Source organism: Myxine glutinosa, chromosome 5 (genome assembly GCF_964187855.1).
Source record: "Myxine glutinosa chromosome 5, kmMyxGlut1.1, whole genome shotgun sequence".
NCBI lineage: Eukaryota > Metazoa > Chordata > Myxini > Myxiniformes > Myxinidae > Myxine > Myxine glutinosa.
This window is the reverse complement of record NC_136265.1, coordinates 160617999-160639967: the sequence shown is the minus strand read 5'-3', so window position 1 is coordinate 160639967 and position 21969 is coordinate 160617999. Positions and strand designations below refer to the sequence as shown.

The window sequence follows — 21969 nt, the reverse complement described above, 5'->3', positions numbered from 1 at the left end:
GGCGACCACGTGGTAGTACATGGTCTCGTCCGCCGTGATGCCCCGGAGTTGGAATTGAGCTTCGGCCTGCACAAACCAAACGTCGGCTTGCGCTTCCCAGAACTCCGGGAGTTTGACGGCGACGGCGTTGGTAGCCATGGCGCGTTCGGGGGTCAGCGACGGCTGAACCAGTCGGGGTCACCAGTGTGGTGCTGTGCACACACAACTCGTTTGCCAAAAAGGTAGGCCACAACGCGTGGTACAAACGAAAGCAATTTATTATAAGCTCGCACATCAGCACTGGGCGGGCTCGACCTTCGAGCCCGCATATATGTCCCGAGGCCACGCCTTGCCCCCGGGCGTGGCCGGTCGGCCGAAAGGCGGGGAATGTCTCAGTTCCACGCCCGGACGCTCGCGCCACCCACTGGTGCGTGGAATTATTGATCATTGTGCCCGCCACAATATCATTATATAGATGGAGAAGACTATTCAATAATTGGGTCAAAAGGGCAAAGTCTCAGTAAGTACAAACAGCTCGTATTGGCCCATCCGCCATGCAGCCCGACACGGCGCGTTTTGTAATCTCTATTCTGGAATATTCTTATTTTTCTTCATTGCGTATTTGCAGTTAATGTATTTGCCTTTATGTGTCGCTGTTTCCTAGTCTGATCGGCTAAAACCTGGGTTTTGATTGTATGCATTTTACATCATTAGTCTCACCCGTTCCTGAAAGGACTGGAGAGGTTATTGTAATTTGTCTGTTTGTCAGTGACTGCGTGAGTACACAAACAGATCTACATTAATATAGATTGTTCATTCTCAGATGTATTGTAATCTGCATACCCGGACGAGGCTTTGCATTGTTAAATGTTCAGTCTTGCTTATTTTGTAATTCCGACGAGGCCTTTCTCGTCCATTGATTGACTAGCTCTTAATTTGAGCCTTCATGATACATTTTATGAATTGCCTACCCACGGTTTAACTTTCTTCTGTTGATCAAAAGTACCTTTCACTTATCAGTGTGACATAATCTAGCATCCATTATGATTGTTATAAATGGAATTTTGCCCATGCTTTACTCTTGCTTCGTTTTTATTTTTATATTTTGTTGCCCAGGAAATGGAAAGACTATTACATCTCATGCAGAACAAACTCCGAGATGAGGAGAAACAGCTGCTCAAGGGCTCAGGTGGGCCATTAGTCACATCAAAGTCTTGGCCTGGACGATCTCTCTACAAGTTTGTAAAATATCTCCTTTACAATTTTCTTCCATCAGAAGATGAAGACTCTGAGATTGAATTTGATGAAGACAGTGCTGAGGATGAGCAAAAGGAACGGCACGAGGAGTCGACAGTCTCCCGGCCAAAAAGACCAGGACATCATCGTGAGAACAAACATTGATACAGTCCAGAGTATCTGGTTTTTTTTGGGGGGGGGGGGGGGTTTTCTTCCATTCATCATTGTTTTCCTGTACATTTTGTTTCTCTTCTTCTGCATCCCATGTATATAATGCCATTTCCAACTTTCCGCACTCGCCTCTAAGCTGTCTGAGCTTGGTGTTGGCTTGACGCTTAAGTTGGCTCTCTTAGGATCTTAGGTTCATGCGTTAGAGCCCCTGTCATGCCGTTACATAATACAAGGTGCGCCTATCATCCTTTGAAGTCGGCAAAATGAGTACCAGCTCTGGGAAATAAGTTATTTGAGTATTTTGTGTCAGAGCGGCGACCTGTCCAGGATCGTGCCCCCTAGCCAATGGGAAAGACTGCCTTGGTAGCCCTTTGCATTTGAAGACGCTAAAGGAGTGCTTCTTCTTCTTCTGCTTCTTCTTCTTCTGAGATGTTTAGCCTGGGTTCGAATCTTGGCCAGCCATAAACTGTCATCATGGTGTTTCGCAGGCAGGGCTAGGCATCAATGTGTGTGCCATTCCTCGGATATACGTTAAACTGGGAATAATTTCTGCCAGAATTAGTTGGTGTATGTTAGAAATGCAAGTGTTCTTTCCGAAGAGTAGGGGAGTTATTACAAATTTCTGCTCAAACCGACAGGGAGGGGACACTGCATCAACAGCACTGTCACCCTCCTGGAAGAACCGATGCTAACCCGCCACCCCGTGCTATCGCCACCCCGTGTGAACAACGACGATGACCTCATATTATATCAATCTTGTTTATTTTGAATTTCATTTTTTCCATTACCCTCGCTAGAGGAGAGGATATTGCATTTGTCTCCATCTCTTTGTCTGTCTGTTTGTCCACACAGAATGTGAGAATATGTATTAATTACATGAGACCATTTAGAACCAACCCTAAGACATTTTAACACTCCTAAGACACTTTAATCCCTTTACAACCCTACAACCCATTAAGACCACAAAGACCATGAAGACCCGAAGACCCCTAAAACTTTTAAGACCCTTAAAACCCTTTAGAGCCTTTAGAACCCGAAGACCCTTTAAGAACCCTTGGTCTCTTTATATCCCTAAGGTCATTCAAGACCCTTTAGAACTGTAACACCATTTAAGACCCTTTGCAACCCTAAAACCCCTAAGATTATCGAGACCCCTAAGCCCCTCGAGACTCCTAAGACCCTTCAGACTGGTCTTGCACCCTTTGCCCTCTCCGTACATTGCTCTCGTGTACCCTTGCACCCTTTTCCCTCTCCGTAACCATATTGCACCCTTTGCCCTCCCCCCAAGTTCCTGCTGGACACACGCAGTCCACCAGCAACCCCCACCTAGTGAAACTGCTGAAATCCAGAACCACTGCTCGCCTCCACTCATTTATTCCTCTTTTCCCATCTGCGCAACCGCCTTCCACACTCTCTTTAATCCAATTCTTCCCTCCGGGTCTTCAATACAGCTGTTCACCACGATCTCAAATGGTGGCGAACAGCCTCCATCCAAAGCCATGATATTTTCAACACCCGTTAAACCACCCTCACCCCTCTCAAAATTTTGCTTGTGTGCCCATCTTGCCCACCCCTTGCGTTTTCCCTATGTTACGTGCTCCTCCCCAAACCCCGGTCACGGTGTACCTCCGAGCCCCGAGAGGAGTCACGGCAGAAAGATGTGTTATTCTGTATTAGTGGGGCGGCTTAGCCCAAATATTCAAAAGAATTGTGCATTTTGTGATACAAGCACCAAATTTGGCACAAATGTACATTAATATGTTGCGAACATTTTCAGATATTGGGCCACTTGAAATTCCGTAATTTTTTTTTTCACATTTTTTCAAATTTCGTAATTTCAAATTTTTCGGGTGACACCGTCACAATTTCGGTCTTCGAGGCCGGCCGATAGGCAAAGTGTGACCGGAAGGGACGAGGTTCTCCTGACCACGTGGCCCTCGATCTGGGAAGCGATCCCAGACGCGCCCCTCACAGTTCCATTAGTGGACGCGCCCCTCACGCCCGACTTTTGGGCGGCCCCGGCAGGCCGTTTGTTTTGACGTTCCGTGACAGGCCCCGCACCCCCACCTCCGGGCCGACCGGAAGCTTGTGCTGAGTACATCATACCTGAACAACTCAGTGAGGCAGAACACAGCAGTGCACACCAGGGTGACCCCTTCAGTGCATAAACCAATTAACCTGTCCACTGCAGGGCATATAGAAATGAAGTTATTTTCTGCATATAATAATAATATAAGTTCAGTTCTATATAACAATTTCTGTTATCACCACTACCACTACAACTACCACTACTACAAGCTTTGTCTGGAATTTTGTGGACTAACAGACAAACAGACATACAGACAAGCTGGGATCAAAACATTACCTCCTTCCACCATTGAGTGTAGAGGTAAACATCATGGAAATTATATCATGCCCTAGATTTAATTCATGCTTACCCGTGTATTTGCTTCACTGGTTCACAAGGTCTTTTGCATACATGTAATTCAGACTCTCGTCTTCATTGCTGACCACACAATGTTCGCAACATATTAATGTACATTTGTGCCAAATTTGGTGCTTGTATCACAAAATGCACAATTCTTTTGAATATTTGGGCTAAGCCGCCCCACTATATCGGCCGGCCTCGAAGACCGAAATTGTGACGGTGTCACCCGAAAAATTTGAAATTACGAAATTTGAAAAAAAAAATTACGGAATTTCAAGTGGCCCAATATCTGAAAATGTTCGCAACATATTAATGTACATTTGTGCCAAATTTGGTGCTTGTATCACAAAATGCACAACAGGTTTGCTATGCTGCTACACTATATGTCAAAGATCAATGGTGAAACCACACCAATTGTTACCAACAAACAAGTATTGTATTAAGATCACACAAGGATAACAGTACAACAACAATAGTAATCAATTGTACAACCAATATATATTTCCTATGATGGTACCATCAGGTTCGTACAATATAACTCACTGTGCTCCAAGTGAGCGAAAAGAAGAACATTCCCAATGTCTCTATTCCGGCATCAAGCCAAAGTCGATCCGCTCCAATGATCGTCAGAACGAGATGTCTAATCGAGACCAGAATCCCGTTTGGATGACAGTCACAGTCACGCTGCCAAAGCTGCGCAAAGGTGCCCTCAAGGCGACTGGGAAATCACACCCTCGGTATGGACGTTCCACGGCTCCCAATCGGCGAACCACAGATTTCCCACTCAAAAGCCACGTTACACACACACACCAGATTAACGTCTGAATGCGGTGAAAATGGTTGAAGCGAAGTGAAAAACCTTGAGCGAAGCGCAAATCCTGCGCGAGGTAAAAATGGCCGACGGCCCGTTCTCGTGGCGTAACGGCACTCCGATGATTCTCCTCGGAATCAACCGCAAAACCTGTCACGCAGGTTTATCTGTCACAGCGATAACAACTCTGTCGCAGGAATCCCTTTCCCAGGAAACCCAAAGTTCACACGTGACCCTCGTTCGCCAACGTTCGCTCAGGACCTTGAAGCAGCTCGGCTTCTTGTCCGACTCACTCGCTCCGCCTTCTCTTCCTCCTCCTCTTCGTCGTCGTCCAGTTCCGGTTTCATTTCAAAACATTAACTTTTTTACCTTTTGAAAATAGTAATCTCTATTTCCCTTAAACGACAACAATAATAGTACATGGAATCAAAAATGTTTACAGTGGATGAAAACCACAACAACGGAAGTGACGAATCCGTAACACCTATCCCTCATCATTGCCTGAATCCCTTAGGCTATGAGCCGAGGGGTCGACCATGCTCAATCAGAGGGAGGATGGCTAACAGTTATTTTTGGCAAGGCCAAGGTCCCTAGTGCTGAAAAAAATGTGATAGCAGTGTGAAACTCTTAGCCGTATCTGTGTTATCATCACATTTGTCAGATCACCCATTTATCGCTTTTCGGGTCATTTTTCCCGCTTAAGATTTAGGGGGTGGGGTTAGTTTTTTGGCTCTCAAATAATATCACGTGTATATATCAGCTCGTGTGGTATATCAGGTAAAAGGTTATTGAATTACCTTTCAAATGATGTATAGAAAGTGCCTGTGTGATCTATAGTAACCTCTTTATAATGATTATTAAAACATAATTATTTCCACCAACTCTCAAAACTTCATCACAAAATCCCCAATTTTAGGAACAAAAATAGGCAAAAATCAAAAGGTATGTAAAAGGTATGTTTCGATTTGAGACACACACAGTATAATTAGAGTCAATATCCTCACACATATGATCATGATGTGCTATGAAATTCAATGCAATATGTGTAGACATGCTAATACGAATGTTGTCATCAATGTCAATATTTTCATTATATTTTAGGTGATTTGCAACCATGACAGCGGTGCACGACATCTAATGTATTTCTCTTTGTAGATTTGTTGGTGCAGAATACATTTTTAAGCAACTATAGCAACTGATGCTAATTTGTAGTAGTGGTGGTGGTGGTGGTCTCATTCGATATTATGTGTCTTTCCAGGTGAGACGGTGGTGGTGATATTGGTGGTGGTGAAACAGAGTGTACCGCAGATAGACAATTGAACAAATACTTGCAATGGAGATTGCGATCACTCAGAAAGTTCCCAAGGACGTTTGTATCATTCATAAGCTATCGTTAGATGTCAAACCAGAAGATCCGCTCATAAGCCCTCAAACATTCGATTCGTGGACTACATTGCTGGATGCGGCCAAAATACGGAACCATGCACCCATTCTCGACCTTGCTTAGTCGCTGCCAGAGAAGGAGATTCCCCGAGTATTCTACCACAGGCAGTGCAGGAGCGTGTTCACCATGAAGCGAGATTTGGAAGCACTGAAACGAAAAGCTGAATCCAATTTAACCGACGATGCTGCTGCAACATGTTCAGCGAGCAAGAGACAAGCCAGAAGGGCATCTTCGGAATCACGCATCTATGAACCGGATTGTATATTCTGTGGAAAGACCAAGTGGTGCAAGGGAACGTCATCCCGTGAAAAGTTGAGCAAGGCTGTTGATCTGAGAGCAGATGAAACACTGCGAAACAGCGCCGTGCGTAAATGTGACACGAAAATCATGGCTGCCACAAGTAGAGACATTGTGGCAGCTGAAGCACGATACCATTTCTCTTGCTACAGAAGTTACACGAGACCAAGCACTAAAGATGCACATGACAGAAACACGGCCGCCACAAACGAATCTGACTACACTGAAGAAGAAGCATACAATGAGTTGCTAGTATACATCCGGAACCATATAATCCCGAATAAGGAAATTGTTAGGATGACAACGCTGGTAGAGCACCTACAATCGATAATGACATCAAGAGGGTTGCATGGGATAAGAACTGCTACAAGAAAAAACCTCGCACGGAAACTGGAAACTGATCTTGGAAATAGCGTTCACATCTTTCAAGACAACAGTGGAAAACTGATTGTCGTACCTGATAATGTAACACTACAAGATGCTGTCAAAGAAATACAAACACTTAAACAACAACTGAGCATTTGGAAAGGGAAATCATCAAACATGTCCAAAGTCATTGATCAGACATCGACACACATCAGATCGATGATAAGGAAGGATAACAAACCAACTCCATGGCCCTATCATCCAGCCGACGTCGACAATGACTCTTTCGTCGTTCCCGTCTATCTCCAGCGCTTTATGCTTGGCCTCTTGACTGGAGATCCGGAAAACGAGCTTCCATCAAACAGGGTCATCATGCTGATGCAATCTTTCAGCCAGGACATTATCTATGCAGTGAGCTGTGGACAACAAAAGCCTCCGAAACACATGTTGCTCCCATATGCAGTTAAGACTCTCACAGGGAACGTAGAACTAATTCGCACATTGAACCATCTTGGACATGCAATATCCTACACTCAACTGGAGGAAAATGACACTGCACTATGTCTTCAAAAACTTGCAGCAAACTTAAATGAGCAAACAGTCCTACCAAGCAGCATCCAGCCGTATGTATTCACAAACTTGGCATGGGATAACATTGATAGACTAGAAGAGACGCTGACCGGGAAAGGAACAACACATCGAGTCAATGGCATTGCAGTGCTGGCCAAAATGTATGGACCACACCTTCCAAAGGAGCCACTTCCGAAGATCGAGAAGCTCAAGCAAAGAACAGTCTGCATAACAGAAGAAACACTGCCTGTCTACATTGCAGGTGAACGTGTTGGGCCTCATCCACTACAAACATTATCAACAGCTGCAGCGGAAAACAAGATGGCTATGGAAGTTGCTCAAATCAAGAATCTTCTTTGGGTCATTGCCCGTCAGGTGGACCCAGTAACACAAAAAACACCAAGTTGGACAGGATTCAACATCACCGTCAGGGCATCTATCAGCGTCTCTCAGGATATTGTTAGATACCTGTTCGAAAAGATGCACACTACCCATGTGTGTCTGCATGGCCAGTGGTTTGAAGTGCACAGACATGTGCAAACTCACCACATGTGACAACCAGAGAGTGTATGGTGAGAGTGATGACAGTTCGGCAGAAGACGATGAAGAAGACGACGACGATGACGAGGATAACTTCTGAATTGTAGAACTGTATGGAGAAAGATCATGTACATATGTGTAACAAATATGGTGTACGCTGAATTGATAACTCGTGTACTTTATGGTATGATGTCTATAAATATATGTTGCTTAAATAGAAAGTACATTGTTTTCCTTTGGTTTACTTTATGTATAGCTGGTAATATAAGAGAACCATACAACACTACAAGACTAAAAACGTTTGCATGAATATGATGTAAATTATCTCGCCAAGTTAGGGTACATCAGGATACATACATATACATGGAGTAGGTTAATCATCACATGCATCATACGTCTGTGGTATATTCAAGAACACCACATACAGTTTGGTCATAATGCCTTCATATTTTTAGAATTAGACATTTCTGACACCAATTTCAGTACTTTTTGGCCTATATATGGCTGACATCCCAATATTATATATACTATTTTTAGACCAATAATGGTATACAAACTATATACATGCTGTCGGTCAAAAATCGTAAAATGTAAATCAATATATCATAAGAGCGGAAAGATATACATTTATGGATTTTAGGTCATGGTTACAGCAACTACTGTATATTGGATTTTCTCATCTTTATCAAGGTGTATGAGATTTAAGGCCCAAATTTGACTTTAATCATACTGTGTGTTTCTCAAATTCAAAAATTCATTTAATATCCGCCAAACTGAATTTTTGCCTAATTTTGTTTTCATTGGGGATTTTGTGATAAATTTTTGAGGGTTGGCGGAAATAATTATGTTTTAATGATCATAAAGAGGTTACTATATATCACACAGGCACTTTCTATACATCATGTGAAAGATAATTCAATTACCTTTCACCTGGTATACAACACTAACTGATACATATAGGAGATATTATTTGAAAGCCCCAAAACGAACCCTACCCCCTAAATCTTAGGCGGAAAAATTACTGAAAGCGTTATTGGGGTGGTCTGACAAATGTGATGATAACACAGATACGGCTAAGAGTTTCACACTGCTATCACATTTTTTTCAGCACTAGGGTCCCTGACCTTGCCAAAAATAACTGTTAGCCATCCTCCCTCTGATTGAGCATAATGTCGAAAATTTGAGGGTCTGGCTCATTGCCTACTTGTTTGTCCGTCTCTGTCTACCTTCTCCCTCCACCCTGCTATTGGCGTTTCTCCTATCTCCTGCTGTTCCCCTTGTTATATTGTGTCCTGATCTGTTCTGTGTCCTAGCTCTTCTACGAGCCTAGACCATGTATAAAAAAGACCTCTAAGACCCTTTAGATCCATAAGGCCCCCTAAAACCTTATATACCCCTCAGATAATTTGGATGCCTAACACCCTTTAAGACCCTGAAGACCCTTTAAACCTCTAAGACCCCATTACACCCCTTAGAACCTTTAGACCTCTAAGACCCTTTATATCCTCTTCGACCTTTTAGAACCCCGAAGACCTTTCGACTCCTTTCTACCCTTTAGACCTTCACACCTTTCAGACCCTTTAATACCCTTTATACCCCTTTGACCTTTAGACTCTTTAGGTCCATTCACACAATTCCAACCCTTTAGACCTTAAATTACATCGTTTATATCCCTTTTATCTTTTAAGACCCTTTAGACGCTGCAGAAAATTTTGACCCTTTAGACGCATTTAGACCTTTTCAGACCTTTCAACCTTAAGACCTTCAGACGCATTGACCTTTACACATTTACAAATCGACCATTTAGACATTTCATTTGCAATCGACGACCTTTCATTTAGTACATCCATCCATTTATTTGCCACACAAAATACACCACACAAAACAAGTCCTAGCGAGGGTCTGTAATCTCTGATTTTTCTTTCTTGTTTTATTTATTCTACTTATTTATGACATTTTGTCCTTTTATCTTCCACCTCCCCATACCCTGCTTGCTGCTTTTACATCCTTCATAACACCGTGCAGGAATGAGGGCACGTGTATTTGGTACCATGAATGGCAGCGACGTGGATGACGACAACGATGTATGTACCACTGCATCATCTAGCTTTGAGTTCACAGCATTATACTGCACTTGAACACCCAAGCTTGCACATTCGCAACCTAATTCGAAATTATCACTTTGAAGGGCTCCGGCATAACCACTGTGATAGTTATAAACCCATAAAAGTATTTCCAATACAAGGCCGTTAATATTGTTCTCAAGCATTACAGCATGCACAAGTGAGTGCTCCCCTCTGAGCGGTTTTGCAGTTAGATCGTACTCTGTAAATAATTCATAGATCTGAAAGTTTTGTTAAACTCGGCCTATGTGTGAAAATGGTGGCACCGGCTGAAGACGGACTGCTTGTCCACAAAGTGCAAGAAAATTTCACCAAGCCTCTCGCAAGAAAGCCACGAGCGATGGTGCAAGGTGCCAAAGGACGCAAAGGTACACTTGGCCGCTGTGAAGTGCTGACCCTTGTTCCCGACTAATTTGGTGTGACGTTCGTTCGTTCAGAGGAAATGCTTCAAATCTCGTTTTTAGCTCACCTGGAACGTAGTTCCGGGGAGCTTATGGGATGGCGCGTCGTCCGTCCGTCAGTCCGTAAGCACCTGCAACTTCTTCTCCGAAACTGCTGATGGGATTGTGACCAAACTTGGCACAAATGATATATGGTTTGTTGCAACTCAAGTTTGTTCATGGCATAAATTTTTTTTTTGGGTCTAAGGAGGTCTCCTGGGGTCAAGGTGGATTCAGGTTTGGTCGCCTCCAAAATAGGAATTTGCTTTTTCCTCCAAAACTACACACACTATTTTGATGAAACTTCATCACAACCTTCATCACCCGTGATGTACCAATATTTGTTCACAAGATTATTAAAATTGGGATCTGGGGGGGGGGGGGGGGGGGAGGAGGGGGTGGAGTAAGGTTGCCCCCCAAAATAGGTATTTATTTGTTTGTTTAAAGTCTTATGATTACGTTAGTATGATTCTACATGCTGCCCTGTCTTCTATGAACCATTGAAATTGGTTTAAAATAACTTGATACTGTTTAAAATACCTTCAGTCAGTGTAGTATACTGCTTTATTCTACCAGGTGAGCGCCATGGGGTATTGCCCCTATTTTAGGTTTTAGAAATGGCAAGAAGATCCCAGTGATGCTGTTGTAAATTTTTATCAACACAATGTTCCACATTTTATTTAAATCCTCACACCGCTCAAACATTGTGGATTGGTTATTAAGATGTACTGATAAAGCAGGATGAGAGAGACATAAGTGTAATACAGTCTTACGAGATGATGAACATGCAGTTACAGTGAAGATGACCATAGTGGTTGATGCATATGATTGGGAGATAGCGATGCCAGGATAGGGTGAGTACCGTTTAATACCTGCACTGATCATGCTTGTATTTTCCCATTTGACGAGGTAAGCTGAGGCGATCGTTCAGGTGAGCGTGCATTCCCTCCGCAGGAGAGCGGTTCCGCAAGCAACAGTGAAATCGATTCGGATGGAGATGTCGGCAAGAAAAAGGAAGGGGACAAAGAAGCACCCTATTCCGCCACGGTCGACAACGATTCCGAACCCACGATGAACACCGTGCGACCACGCAGAGCACGGGCCCCGAAGCAGCACACGGAAAGCGATGATGACTTTTGACGACGTCGCAGCTATGGTTCAACACTCACCTTGAAGCAGGTCATTGGATGGTCACGGAATATTATACAACTCGCTCTGCTATTTCGCTGATCGAACCCTCCGTGAAATCCGGTTTCCAACCCGTGCTGGTGCCGAGGCTTGAATATGCAGCCACGGGTTGTTTGGTTTAAAAAGCATGTTCCATGTATTATTGAGATCTTTATTATTATTTTTAAATTTCAACGTCATGGCCATTTGAAGATTTATTTAATTTACAACGTTGATCAGTCTTTCCCTCTCTCCTAGTATTACTTTACTCGCTGTACATTCACTTACATAATTTATATGAGCTTACATCTTTGGCAGATGGATACCTGGGTTTATGATGTGCTTGCCCATGAGCTACAACTCGTCTGGGGTCAAACTTTGCAGATATGTTCTGATGCAGCTCCTGCAGTTCATCTTGGACCATTCTGTGCTGCAGATGGCGATACAAATCCAGCAGTTCTGCCTGCATTTAGGATAATAATAATAATAATAATAATAATAATAATAATACTGCAAGTTCCCTTACAAGGAACTTCAATGCAGGAGTTCATTAGACACATAAAGCCACACAATGGTTGCCAACCTATGTTTCTTGGTCCATGCTGTATCCTTTTTAAATACTGAGTGTTGAGCATGGAAGCAGTACGTACCATGAGAACATACCTTTAATAAATCCTTGATAGGACTTATCCGTTGTCGAGTTCGAACCCCAGAGCAGACACTAACCATTACACCACCGAGTCTGGTGAATGTAGATGTCAAAGATCCTGTGGTAAAAGAGTAGGTCATTCTGCACTGGTACGGAAAACCCTGTTCAAATTACATGCTTTGTCAGCTTTGCTGTATGATTCGTACCTGCCGTAGGTATGAGCTCTCCAGCACAATGTGGATGGGAAATCTAAGAGTAGGTAAAGCTCTTGGGCCAGGTAGTATGCACACGAGAGTATTGAGGGAGGTGGCTGAGTAGGTACGCGAGATGTTACCTGAGCAGGTAAGTGGGATGTTGATGGATATCTTTAATAGCTCACTGGTCAGGACAGGTACCAGAAGATCGGAGAGTAGCAAATGTAACATCGTTATTTAAGAAAACATCCAAAGAAGAATTGGGGAACTATAACCTGTTATTTTGACTTCAGTTGTGGGGAAGGTGTTGGACATAGTAACTATAGGGACCAGATGAGGAACCAGTTAAATAAATACGTATAAACTCATTAAAGGTACTCAGCATGGGTTTACCAAAGGTAGGACTTATGTAACAAATCTTTTAGAGTACTATGAAGCAGTTTCTGATTGGATAGATGATGGAGAGGAATGAACAAGAGGATATATATTTATTGTTGTAAAGTGTAAATATTACAGAAACAATAATAAACTAGAACAACACTCTTCGATGTCACGTCGTCAACCGATATGCCTCCACCCACATTATTACATCATAATAATACTTGTATCAAGTTTGGTGAGAATCCCATCACTGGTTCTCAAGTTATCGTGGTGACAGGATTATTACCTAACATGACCTTTGACCTTTGGCCTTTGACCTCGTGAGCCCAAAATCTATCAGTTCATCTTTATCTCATTATACATACCTGCACCAAGTTTGATTAAGATCCCTTCAGCAGTTCTCAAGTTATCGCGGTAACGAAAACCTTTGATGGATAGACAGACAACCTGAAAACATAATGCCTCCGGCGACTTCGTCAACGGAGACATAAAAAAAACGGAATAATTAATTTGTCCCTGGCACATCCTCAATGAGCAGCAAATAATCTTCCACGTCCAATTCTAGAGGTGAGGGACAAATAAAGGGATGAATTAAGTATTGCTACGTTTGTGGGGGTAGATGATGGAATACCATAGTGGAGATAAAAGTATAGGAAAAGCATGAACCGTGGACGAGTAGGAGACATCTCAATGTATTAAGTAGGGAAACCAGAGCTTAAGTTGTTTACATGTCTTCACACAAGGAGTGAAGCTGTGTTAACTAGATAGGGATTAAGGTTAGTTTCTCCCAGTATGTGATTGCCCCCTGTAGTTTTTCTTCTACGTTTTTACATTTACAAGGCCAGCCATGCAACCACCTCCATTAACCAACAATATCCGATATTACTGCCGACAGAACCCAGAACATTCCCGATCGGGCTAAACCCCGCCTACATGAGGAGATCGTAACCAGAAAACCACTCCCCGAAGTTCGTCATTGGTTGAGCACGACCATGGGGTGATTCGATGGGGCTTGGCGATTGGTCAATGTGACGTCAGAGCGAGAAAGCTCTAGGGGAAAAAAAACGGACCGTTGAGAGAAGAATCGCTCTTTTGGGTTTTTGTGCTGAAGGAGGATGTTGAGCCATTGTGGTGCGGGCTCTCTTGGGTTTTTGTATGGGAGGAAGAGGTTCAGCCATTGTGTGTGTGCTTGTAAGGAGACTTTTCAGAGCTCTTGTGTGAACTTTTGCAAAGTTGGAGGAGGAGGTGTTATTGGTCGGTGGTGCTCTTCGGGTGAGCTGGGGGCCACGCTGTGCTTTCTGGTCCGCATTTGAGAGGAGGATGTTTTTGGCTGCCGCTTCACGGCTCAGTGCACTTGCATGATTGATCGGAGCTATTTTTTGGCGCTCCGACACGCGGTCCTTTGGTCGACCGACCTCACCAGGCTGCTCGTTGGGCCCAGCTAAGTGGGGAAATATTAGTTTTACCCCAGCATTTATTTCATTCATTAGCCTGGTGTTGGCTTAGCGGTTAGGGTTCTGGCTTGGGATCTTAGGATCCTGAGTTTGAATCCCGGTCGATCGCTGAATTAACACCAGGGGGGTTGACTCAGCCTGTCATCCTTCTGAGGTCGGCAGATTGAGTACCAGCTTGCTAGGATGAATGATCCCGGTGTGTACCCCGATTTAGAATAGATCCCCCGTATCCCTGCGCATCGTAAGAGGCGACTATGGGTTGGCGTCAGGAAGGGCATCCGGCCATAAAAACATTGCCTCAAACAGGAAACCATGATTGTCATGGGGCCTGCAAGGCTAACCCCTGCTCTAGCGGGGAAAAAATGGCTTTCAAACTTTATTTCATTCATTGCTTTATTTTTATTAAATCATTATTGTGGCATTTTTCATTTGTTGTGTCATGCTTCTTTGTTTGTGGGTTCGGTAATAAACCCGTGTGGCTTCTGTTCAGGTAAGCACCTCACTGCCTTCTGTCCCACGCGCACCATAAAAATAACCGCCAATAATTCGGAGTTTGCCTCGGGAGTAAAAACGATCGGTCATTGGTCACCCAGTGGTCTTAATCGCTGGGCGACGCAATAGTATTAAAGGAACACGAGATGGTGCTTAACGCCGGCCTACCTGCCGTGCGTAACGCTGGCCTACCTTTATGGTCTGGAGATGTTGGCACTGACAGAGAGACAACAGATGCTGCAGGTTTGTGAGAATAGCTGGGTCAGGGGGATTGCAGGAGTGAAGAGGGTGGATAAAAGGAGGATGGATGAACTGAGGGAGGAGATTGATGTGCAGATGAGCTTGAGGGGGAGATTGGTGAAATGCCGTCTGAGATGGGCTGGACATTTGGTGCAGATGGGGGAAGAGAAAATGGCAAAGAGTGCGGATAGGTTGAGGGAACAAGGTAGGAGGAAAATAGGTAGATTGTAGTTCAGATGGGAAGATTTTGTGAGGAGGGATATCAATAAGGTGGGGGTGGTTAGAGAGTGGAGAGATTTGACTGAGGACAGACTGGAGTGGAGGAGTGTCGTTGTCAAGGCAGGGTTAGGAGCTTGGTGTCATCGGACCTCACCCCATATAAAGGGAAATGGGGAATAAGAATAAGTGATTTTTCAGCATTGAGTGATAGATTAAAAGACGATATGTAGTAAGATATATCAAAAGGTTGTGACAAAACTTGGTCAATGAATTGGGAAGATGACAAGAACAAGCCGATGAGATTTTGGTTCATGTCCAGATCCAGATCCAGCCTCTCAGTGGATATAAAACGTAATCTAATCAGCCTGGCGGAGGTACAGTCGTGGCCAAAAATATTGGCACACTTGCACTTTTTTCAAATAATGCACCATTTTTCCCAGAAAATTGTTGAAATTAAAAAATATTTTGGTATCCACATATGTATTTCTTTGGTTTGCAGTGGAACAAAACAAAAAAAGATGAAAACATTACTAAATCTTAGCTTATTCCACACAAATCCTAAAATGGGCCAGACAATATTATTGGCACCTTTTAGAAGTTGTTGGAAATAATTAGATTTCAAGCAGGTGATTCTCCTTTACTTTGGAATTGAACTCACCTGTGGTGAGTTGCAGGTACCTGCAATATAAAAATCACTCATTCAACCAGTATGAATGGAGAAAAGGAGTCATTCTGCTGTTTTGTGTTACTGTGTGTACCACAATGAGCATGGAGAAAATAAAGAAAAGTCGAGAATTGTCTGAGGAGGTCAGACACAAGATTGTAGCCAAGCATGAACAACCTCAAGGCTATAAGTCCATTTCCAGAGACCTTGATGTTTCTGTGCCCACCATATGCAATGTTATCAGGACGTTTAAGGCCCATTGCACTGTAGCCAACCTCCCTGGACGTGGCCACAAGATAAAACTTGATGAAGATTGCAGCGAAGGATTGTTCGAATGGTGGAGAAAGCACCTCGATCAACTGCCGAACAGATTCAAGCTGACCTTCAGACACAAGGTACGACAGTTTCAACTCGCACCATCTGTCGCCATCTCAATGAAATGGGGTTCTATGGTAGAAGACCAAGGAGGACCCCACTGCTGAGAAAGGGACAAAAGAAAGCCTGACTGGAGTTTGCCAAAACACACATGAACAAGCCAAAATCCTTTTGGGAGAATGTCCTGAGGACAAATGAGACCAAATTTGAGCTTTTTGGTAAAGCACATCGTCTTTATGTTTACAGAAAACAAAATGAAGCCTTCAAAGAAGAGAACACCTTCTCTACAGTCAAACATGGAGGAGGTTCAGTGATGTTTTGGGGTTGCTGTGCTGCCTCTGGCACTGGGTGTCTTGAATGTGTGCATGTCATGAAATCAGGAGATTACCAAGGCATTTTGGAGCACAATGTTCAACCCAGTGTCAGAAAGCTGGGTCTCCGTTGAAGGACATGGGTCTTGCAACAGGACAATGACTCCAAACACATTTCAAAAAGCACCCAAGAATGGTTCAAGACAAAACGCTGGACATTTCTGAAGCGGCCAGCAATGAGTCCAGATCTAAATCCCATTGAACACCTGTGGGGAGATCTGAAAACAGCAGTGGGAGTAGGCACCCTTCAAATCTGGGTGAACTGGAGCAGTTTGCACAAGAAGAGTGGACCAAACTGCTAGTAGAGATGTGTAGGAAGCCCATTCATGCCTATAGGAAGCGCTTGACTGCAGTTATTTTGTCCAAAGGCTGCGCTACCAAATATTAAGTCGAGGGTGTCAATAATTTTGTCAATGCCATTTCTTTTTATTTTCTGATTTAAAAGGATATATTAAGTTCTGAATAAAAAAAACAAAGGTTCTGTAATATTAACAGTGAAATAAAGAATTGTGGAGTCCAAATACTTTTGTTAATTTCAACTTATTTGTTTAGAGAAAATTGTGAGTTATTTGAAAAAAGTGCAAGGGTGCCAATATTTTTGAGCACGATTGTGTGTGCTCTACCGAGTGCTGTTCTAGTTACCCTGCGCTCGCGAAGCAAAAGGCAGGGTTAAGCATTCGGGTACGTAGTCTCACGATTGCCCCTCGGTTAAGACCGGGGGATCGCGGATGGACTCGAACTTACTTGGAGGCGTTTATGCAATCCAATTTATGGCGGACCAATACACGAGTGAGGGTTCGGGGGAGAATGCCGCGGCTTACCTTTTCGGCCCCGACGATGTCCTCTCCCTGGAAATTAATAAATCAAACCAAAAGCGGAATTTAGAATGTACAAAAGGAATATTTATTACGGACCCGAGAACAATGGACGCGATGGTAAATAAATAATGTTCCTAAATCGGGATCCCGCACACAGACTTCAGAAATGAAACAAGGGGAGAATGAATCAAATATAAAATGTCTCGTCGTGTTGTGGAATGTGGTGCGTCTTATCTGTCCCTGTCGTCCAGGCCCCAAGCTCGCGTCTGGACGCGGCTCCGGTTAGCGCGAACTGCTCGGGCGTTGGCACGAACACCCCTCGGCGCGCCCGCGCGATCGCTCTTCAGCACTCCAACTGCACGCCTCGCTTGTCGTTCGTATGCGAACGCAGGGGAAGAGAATCGTCGGCGCTGGTCTCTCCACCAAAGTTCAAAGGCAAGAACAGGTCCAGCACGAAGGGACAGCCAAGGGAATGCAAGAGGCAAAGGGAAGAGCTCTGGGCAGGAAGGAACCAGGAACGAGAAGGGACAATGTTGGCACACCAACGTTCACCAGCAAAGTCCATACCAAAGTCACAAAATGTCCGCCGCTCCCAGTCTCTTGTTCGGCGTGCTCTGACGTCAGCTGGGCCTCTCCCCAATTCACGAGTCCCCTCCCACCAGCCGTGCGACCCGCCCACCAACCCCTCCGTGTCCAACCATCGCGCGGTGGGCATGGTCTTAGCCTGCCTTGTACGATGCTTGCCTGCCATGGCGTCGTTGTACGCGGCCGCTTCCTGCCTGTTTCTTCTGGTCAGTTCTTATGGTCAGTCATTGTAAGTGGGGGGGAATTTAATTAATGTGTGCACTAAGGGCCTATCTAATGTCTACAAGAGTGCGTTGCCATAAGGGACACAGGTATGATCACCAGGTCTGACACACAGGGGAATTAGCATAGTCCCTAGAACTATTTATCAGGCCCCATTCCTCGTAATGGGGACGAAGACACACCTTGATCTGACAAACCGGGCTAAACACAGAACTTATTACAGGTGAGATTTTCTAGCACGACAGACAAAGCATGATACCTATTCAGATCTACCGAAATCTATATATGTCTACCCCAAAATTCATAATAGTGCGTACGTGCGTGCGTGTCTGCATTTTAAAAATTCATTTTCTCGGCAACCATTGGTCCGATTGACATGAAATTTTCACCACAGGAGGGACTCCTGTAGAATATTTTAGTGAATATTATGGCGTCACAGGTCACGTGGTACGGGCGCCATCTTGGGAAAACCAAAAGATTTGCACCTCTACATCTCAATAACCGCTGCACATAAATAATTTAGACAGGACTCATTGAAAAGAACTCTCTATGCGGAATAACATATGTGAATGATGACGTCATAGGTGCCGCCATTATGACGTCATAATTCGACAAGTAAAAAACTATCCAATCAGGATGAAATTTCTTGAGCATCTTCTCGGTATAAATTGATGCAGAAGAAAAATTATAATGACGTCGTAGGTCACGTGGTTCGGCCGCCATATTGTTTTGAGTGACAGGCCTGAAAAACGACTAAAATCCTATTTTCTCCAAAACGACTAAACAGATCGAGGCCAAACTTTGCAGGCAGAATCGCATACCCATGATGAACAAAAAATTCAGCGAGCATGACGTCATGCGTCACATGGTTTCGGAGTTATGATGTTTTTAAGCATAAACTTTTAAAATCTAGCTCCTCCCTCATTTTTAATCCTATCGAGGGAAAACTTCACAGATGTGTTCAGCATATCAGTCTACTAAAATGACCTGTTGGAATTTGCGATAGGTGACGTGGTTTGGCAGATATAAATAATTAAACGAATATATTTAAAAATTTATAACTCTTGAACCGCTTCATTTATCGACGTGAAACGTTATATTATAGAGGTAATGAAGTGTAACAAGTGTGCAAAATGTCAAGATGATTGGATGTACGGTCTGGAAGCTAGAAGTTGTTATTGTGTGAAGAAGAAGAGGCTTTTAGAGTGGGCATGGAATTCATTAATATCACACTGCACATGACGAGCAGGCAAAGTACGGAGCGACCTCACAGGGTAATTTTGACCTCAAATAAAATTCTGATTTCAGATTTGTCAATCGCTGAGGTATATTAACACACGACCAAAACAGATTTGGCGAAATTCCGACGATTTTTGACGAAAATATAACATTTGTGTCTGCAATTTCAGTAAAGTGAAGTGTGTGCCATGTCAGACATATGGGGAATCGGTGCTGTTAACGATGACGTCATTGGTGCCATAATTATGATGTTGAAGCACGCGGTACCACGCGCGCGACTTGCTACCAAGGAGGAAGCGGACAACGCGGTAAGTTTATTTGTTCTTTATTCCAAAGAGGTCACTGTAGCACTGGCGCGCTCCGGGCTGCGCGCCCGGTGTATATCCTGAGGCCACGCCTACCCCTCGGGCGTGGCCGCCGCCCACTTGGTGCGCGGAATGATGTCACCACGCCAGTGGGCTTTCGTGTATGCCACACGCGCCCCCCCAGAATTCCCGCGCACCTGGAGGGCCAGTTTGCGGGGCAAACGGATGACCCGGCGGAAGCGCCCTCTGGTGACCAGCGGCGTCCGGGGTGCAGGGATGCCAGGTGGGATGCCCCCGGCTGTACCCGGGATGGGTGCCGGACCGGGGGGCGGTGTGCCTGCGGTGCTGGGGTGTCCGGGGGTCCGCCCGCAGGGGGCGGCCCCGACGCGGGGGCCGAGCCACCGGCGGTGGGTGGTCCACGTCGAGGTGGGCCGGCTTGAGGCGGTCTATGGAGACCCGGTCAGGAGTGCCGCCGATGTCCAGGGTGAAATGTTTCACCCCGGTCTCCAGCATGCGGAAAGGCCCGTCGTACGGGGGCCGCAGTGGTGTCCGGTGGGCGTTGTGCCGGACGAAGACGTACTGCGCGGTGCGAAGCTCCAGGGCGACGTGTGTAGGAGGGTGCCCGTGGTGCGCCGTCGGCACCGGGGCGAACCTCCGGGCGGTCTCCTGCAGCGCAGAACGCTCCTGCGCCGCGGACCAAGGTGCCGTGGGGTCGGGGAGGAACTCGCCCGGCACCCGCAGCGGTTGTCCAAAGACCAACTCCGCCGAGGATGCGCGCAGGTCCTCCTTGGGCGCCATCCGTAGGCCCAGCAGGACCCAGGGGAGCCTGTCGACCCAGCCGCCGTCGCGGAGGGTGGCCCGGAGCGCGGCCTTCAAAGAGCGGTGGAATCGCTCGCACAGGCCGTTGGCCTGGGGGTGGTAGGCCGTGGATCGGTGCAGCTGGACCCCGAGCCCCCGCGTGACCGCGGCCCAGAGCTCCGAGGTGAACTGGGTGCCGCGGTCGGACGAGATGTCCGAGGGGGCGCCGAACCGGGCGACACAGGTGGCGATGAACGCCTGCGCGACGTCCGCCGCCGTCGTCGCCGCCAAAGGCACGGCCTTCGGCCACTGGGTGGTGCGGTCCACCATGGTAAGGACATGGGTGAAACCCCGCGAGGGGGGCAGAGGTCCCACTAGGTCCACGTGCACGTTGTCGAACCGACGTTCCGGCACCGTAAACGGGGCCAAGGGGGCCTGGGTGTGCCGGTGCACCTTCGCGCGCTGGCACGCGAGGCACGTCCTGGCCCAGCCGCGGACGGCCTTCCGGAGGCCAGGCCAGACAAACTTGTCGGCGACCAACCTCTGGGAGGCCTTCGTGCCCGGGTGGGACAGGCCGTGGATGGCGTCAAAAACCTGGCGCTGCCAGCCTGCGGGCACGATTGGGCGAGGCCGCCCGAGGGAGACGTCGCAAACGAGGGCCGTGCCCGCGCCGTCGAAGGGCACCTCGGTGACGCGGAGGCCCGTGATGGTGGTCCGCAGGGCCTGGACCCCGGGGTCGGCGGCCTGGTCCGCCGCCATCCGGGCATAGTCGATGCCAAGGTGGACTGCGTGGGTGACGGCCCAGGAAAGGCAGTCAGCCACCGGGTTGTCCTTTCCCGCGACGTGTCGGATGTCCGTCGTGTACTCGGACACGGCCGCGAGGTGACGCTGTTGCCGGGCCGACCACGGCTCGGCGACCTTGCCCATCGCGAAAACCAGCAGCTTGTGGTCGACGAAGGCCGTGAACGCACGGCCCTCGAGCAGATGGCGGAAGTGCCTGACCGCCAGGTGAAGCCCAAGCAACTCGCAGTCGAAGGTACTGTAACGGCGTTCGGGCGGGCGAAGCTGCCGGCTGAAGAACGCCAGCGGTTGCCAAGCACCACGCACCCATTGCTCATGCACCGCGTAGTCCGAGGCGTCGGTGGTGAGGGCGACCTGTGCAGCAGGCGCCGGGTGCGCGAGCATGGTGGCGTTGGCCAAGGCGAGCTTCGTGCCCGAGAACGCCGCGTCCATCTGCTCGGTCCAGGTAACGTCACCTTTGCCCGGCTTCCCTCGAAGGGCCTCGTGTAAGGGGCGCAGGAGCTGGGCGATGCGGGGCAGGAACCGATGGTAAAAGTTTACCATGCCCAGGAACTCCTGGAGCCCCTTGATCGTGCGGGGGCGCGGAAACC

The 21969-nt window shown here is 46.3% G+C and overlaps 1 protein-coding gene across 2 annotated transcripts in view; it reads left to right on the top strand.

Annotated features, from left to right (window-relative positions):
* Positions 1-11814, top strand: part of CLUAP1 (clusterin associated protein 1) — an 81620-nt gene extending 69806 nt beyond the window's left edge. For both annotated transcript variants that reach the window (XM_068115838.2, XM_068115837.2), the window contains exons 9-12: positions 1096-1168; positions 1256-1363; positions 9868-9926; positions 11360-11814. In XM_068115838.2, coding sequence (XP_067971939.2) covers positions 1096-1168; positions 1256-1363; positions 9868-9926; positions 11360-11545 — 426 coding nt within the window. In that variant the 3' untranslated portion in view covers positions 11546-11814. The remainder of the gene's footprint in view (positions 1-1095; positions 1169-1255; positions 1364-9867; positions 9927-11359) is intronic.
* The last annotated feature ends 10155 nt before the right edge of the window (positions 11815-21969 follow it).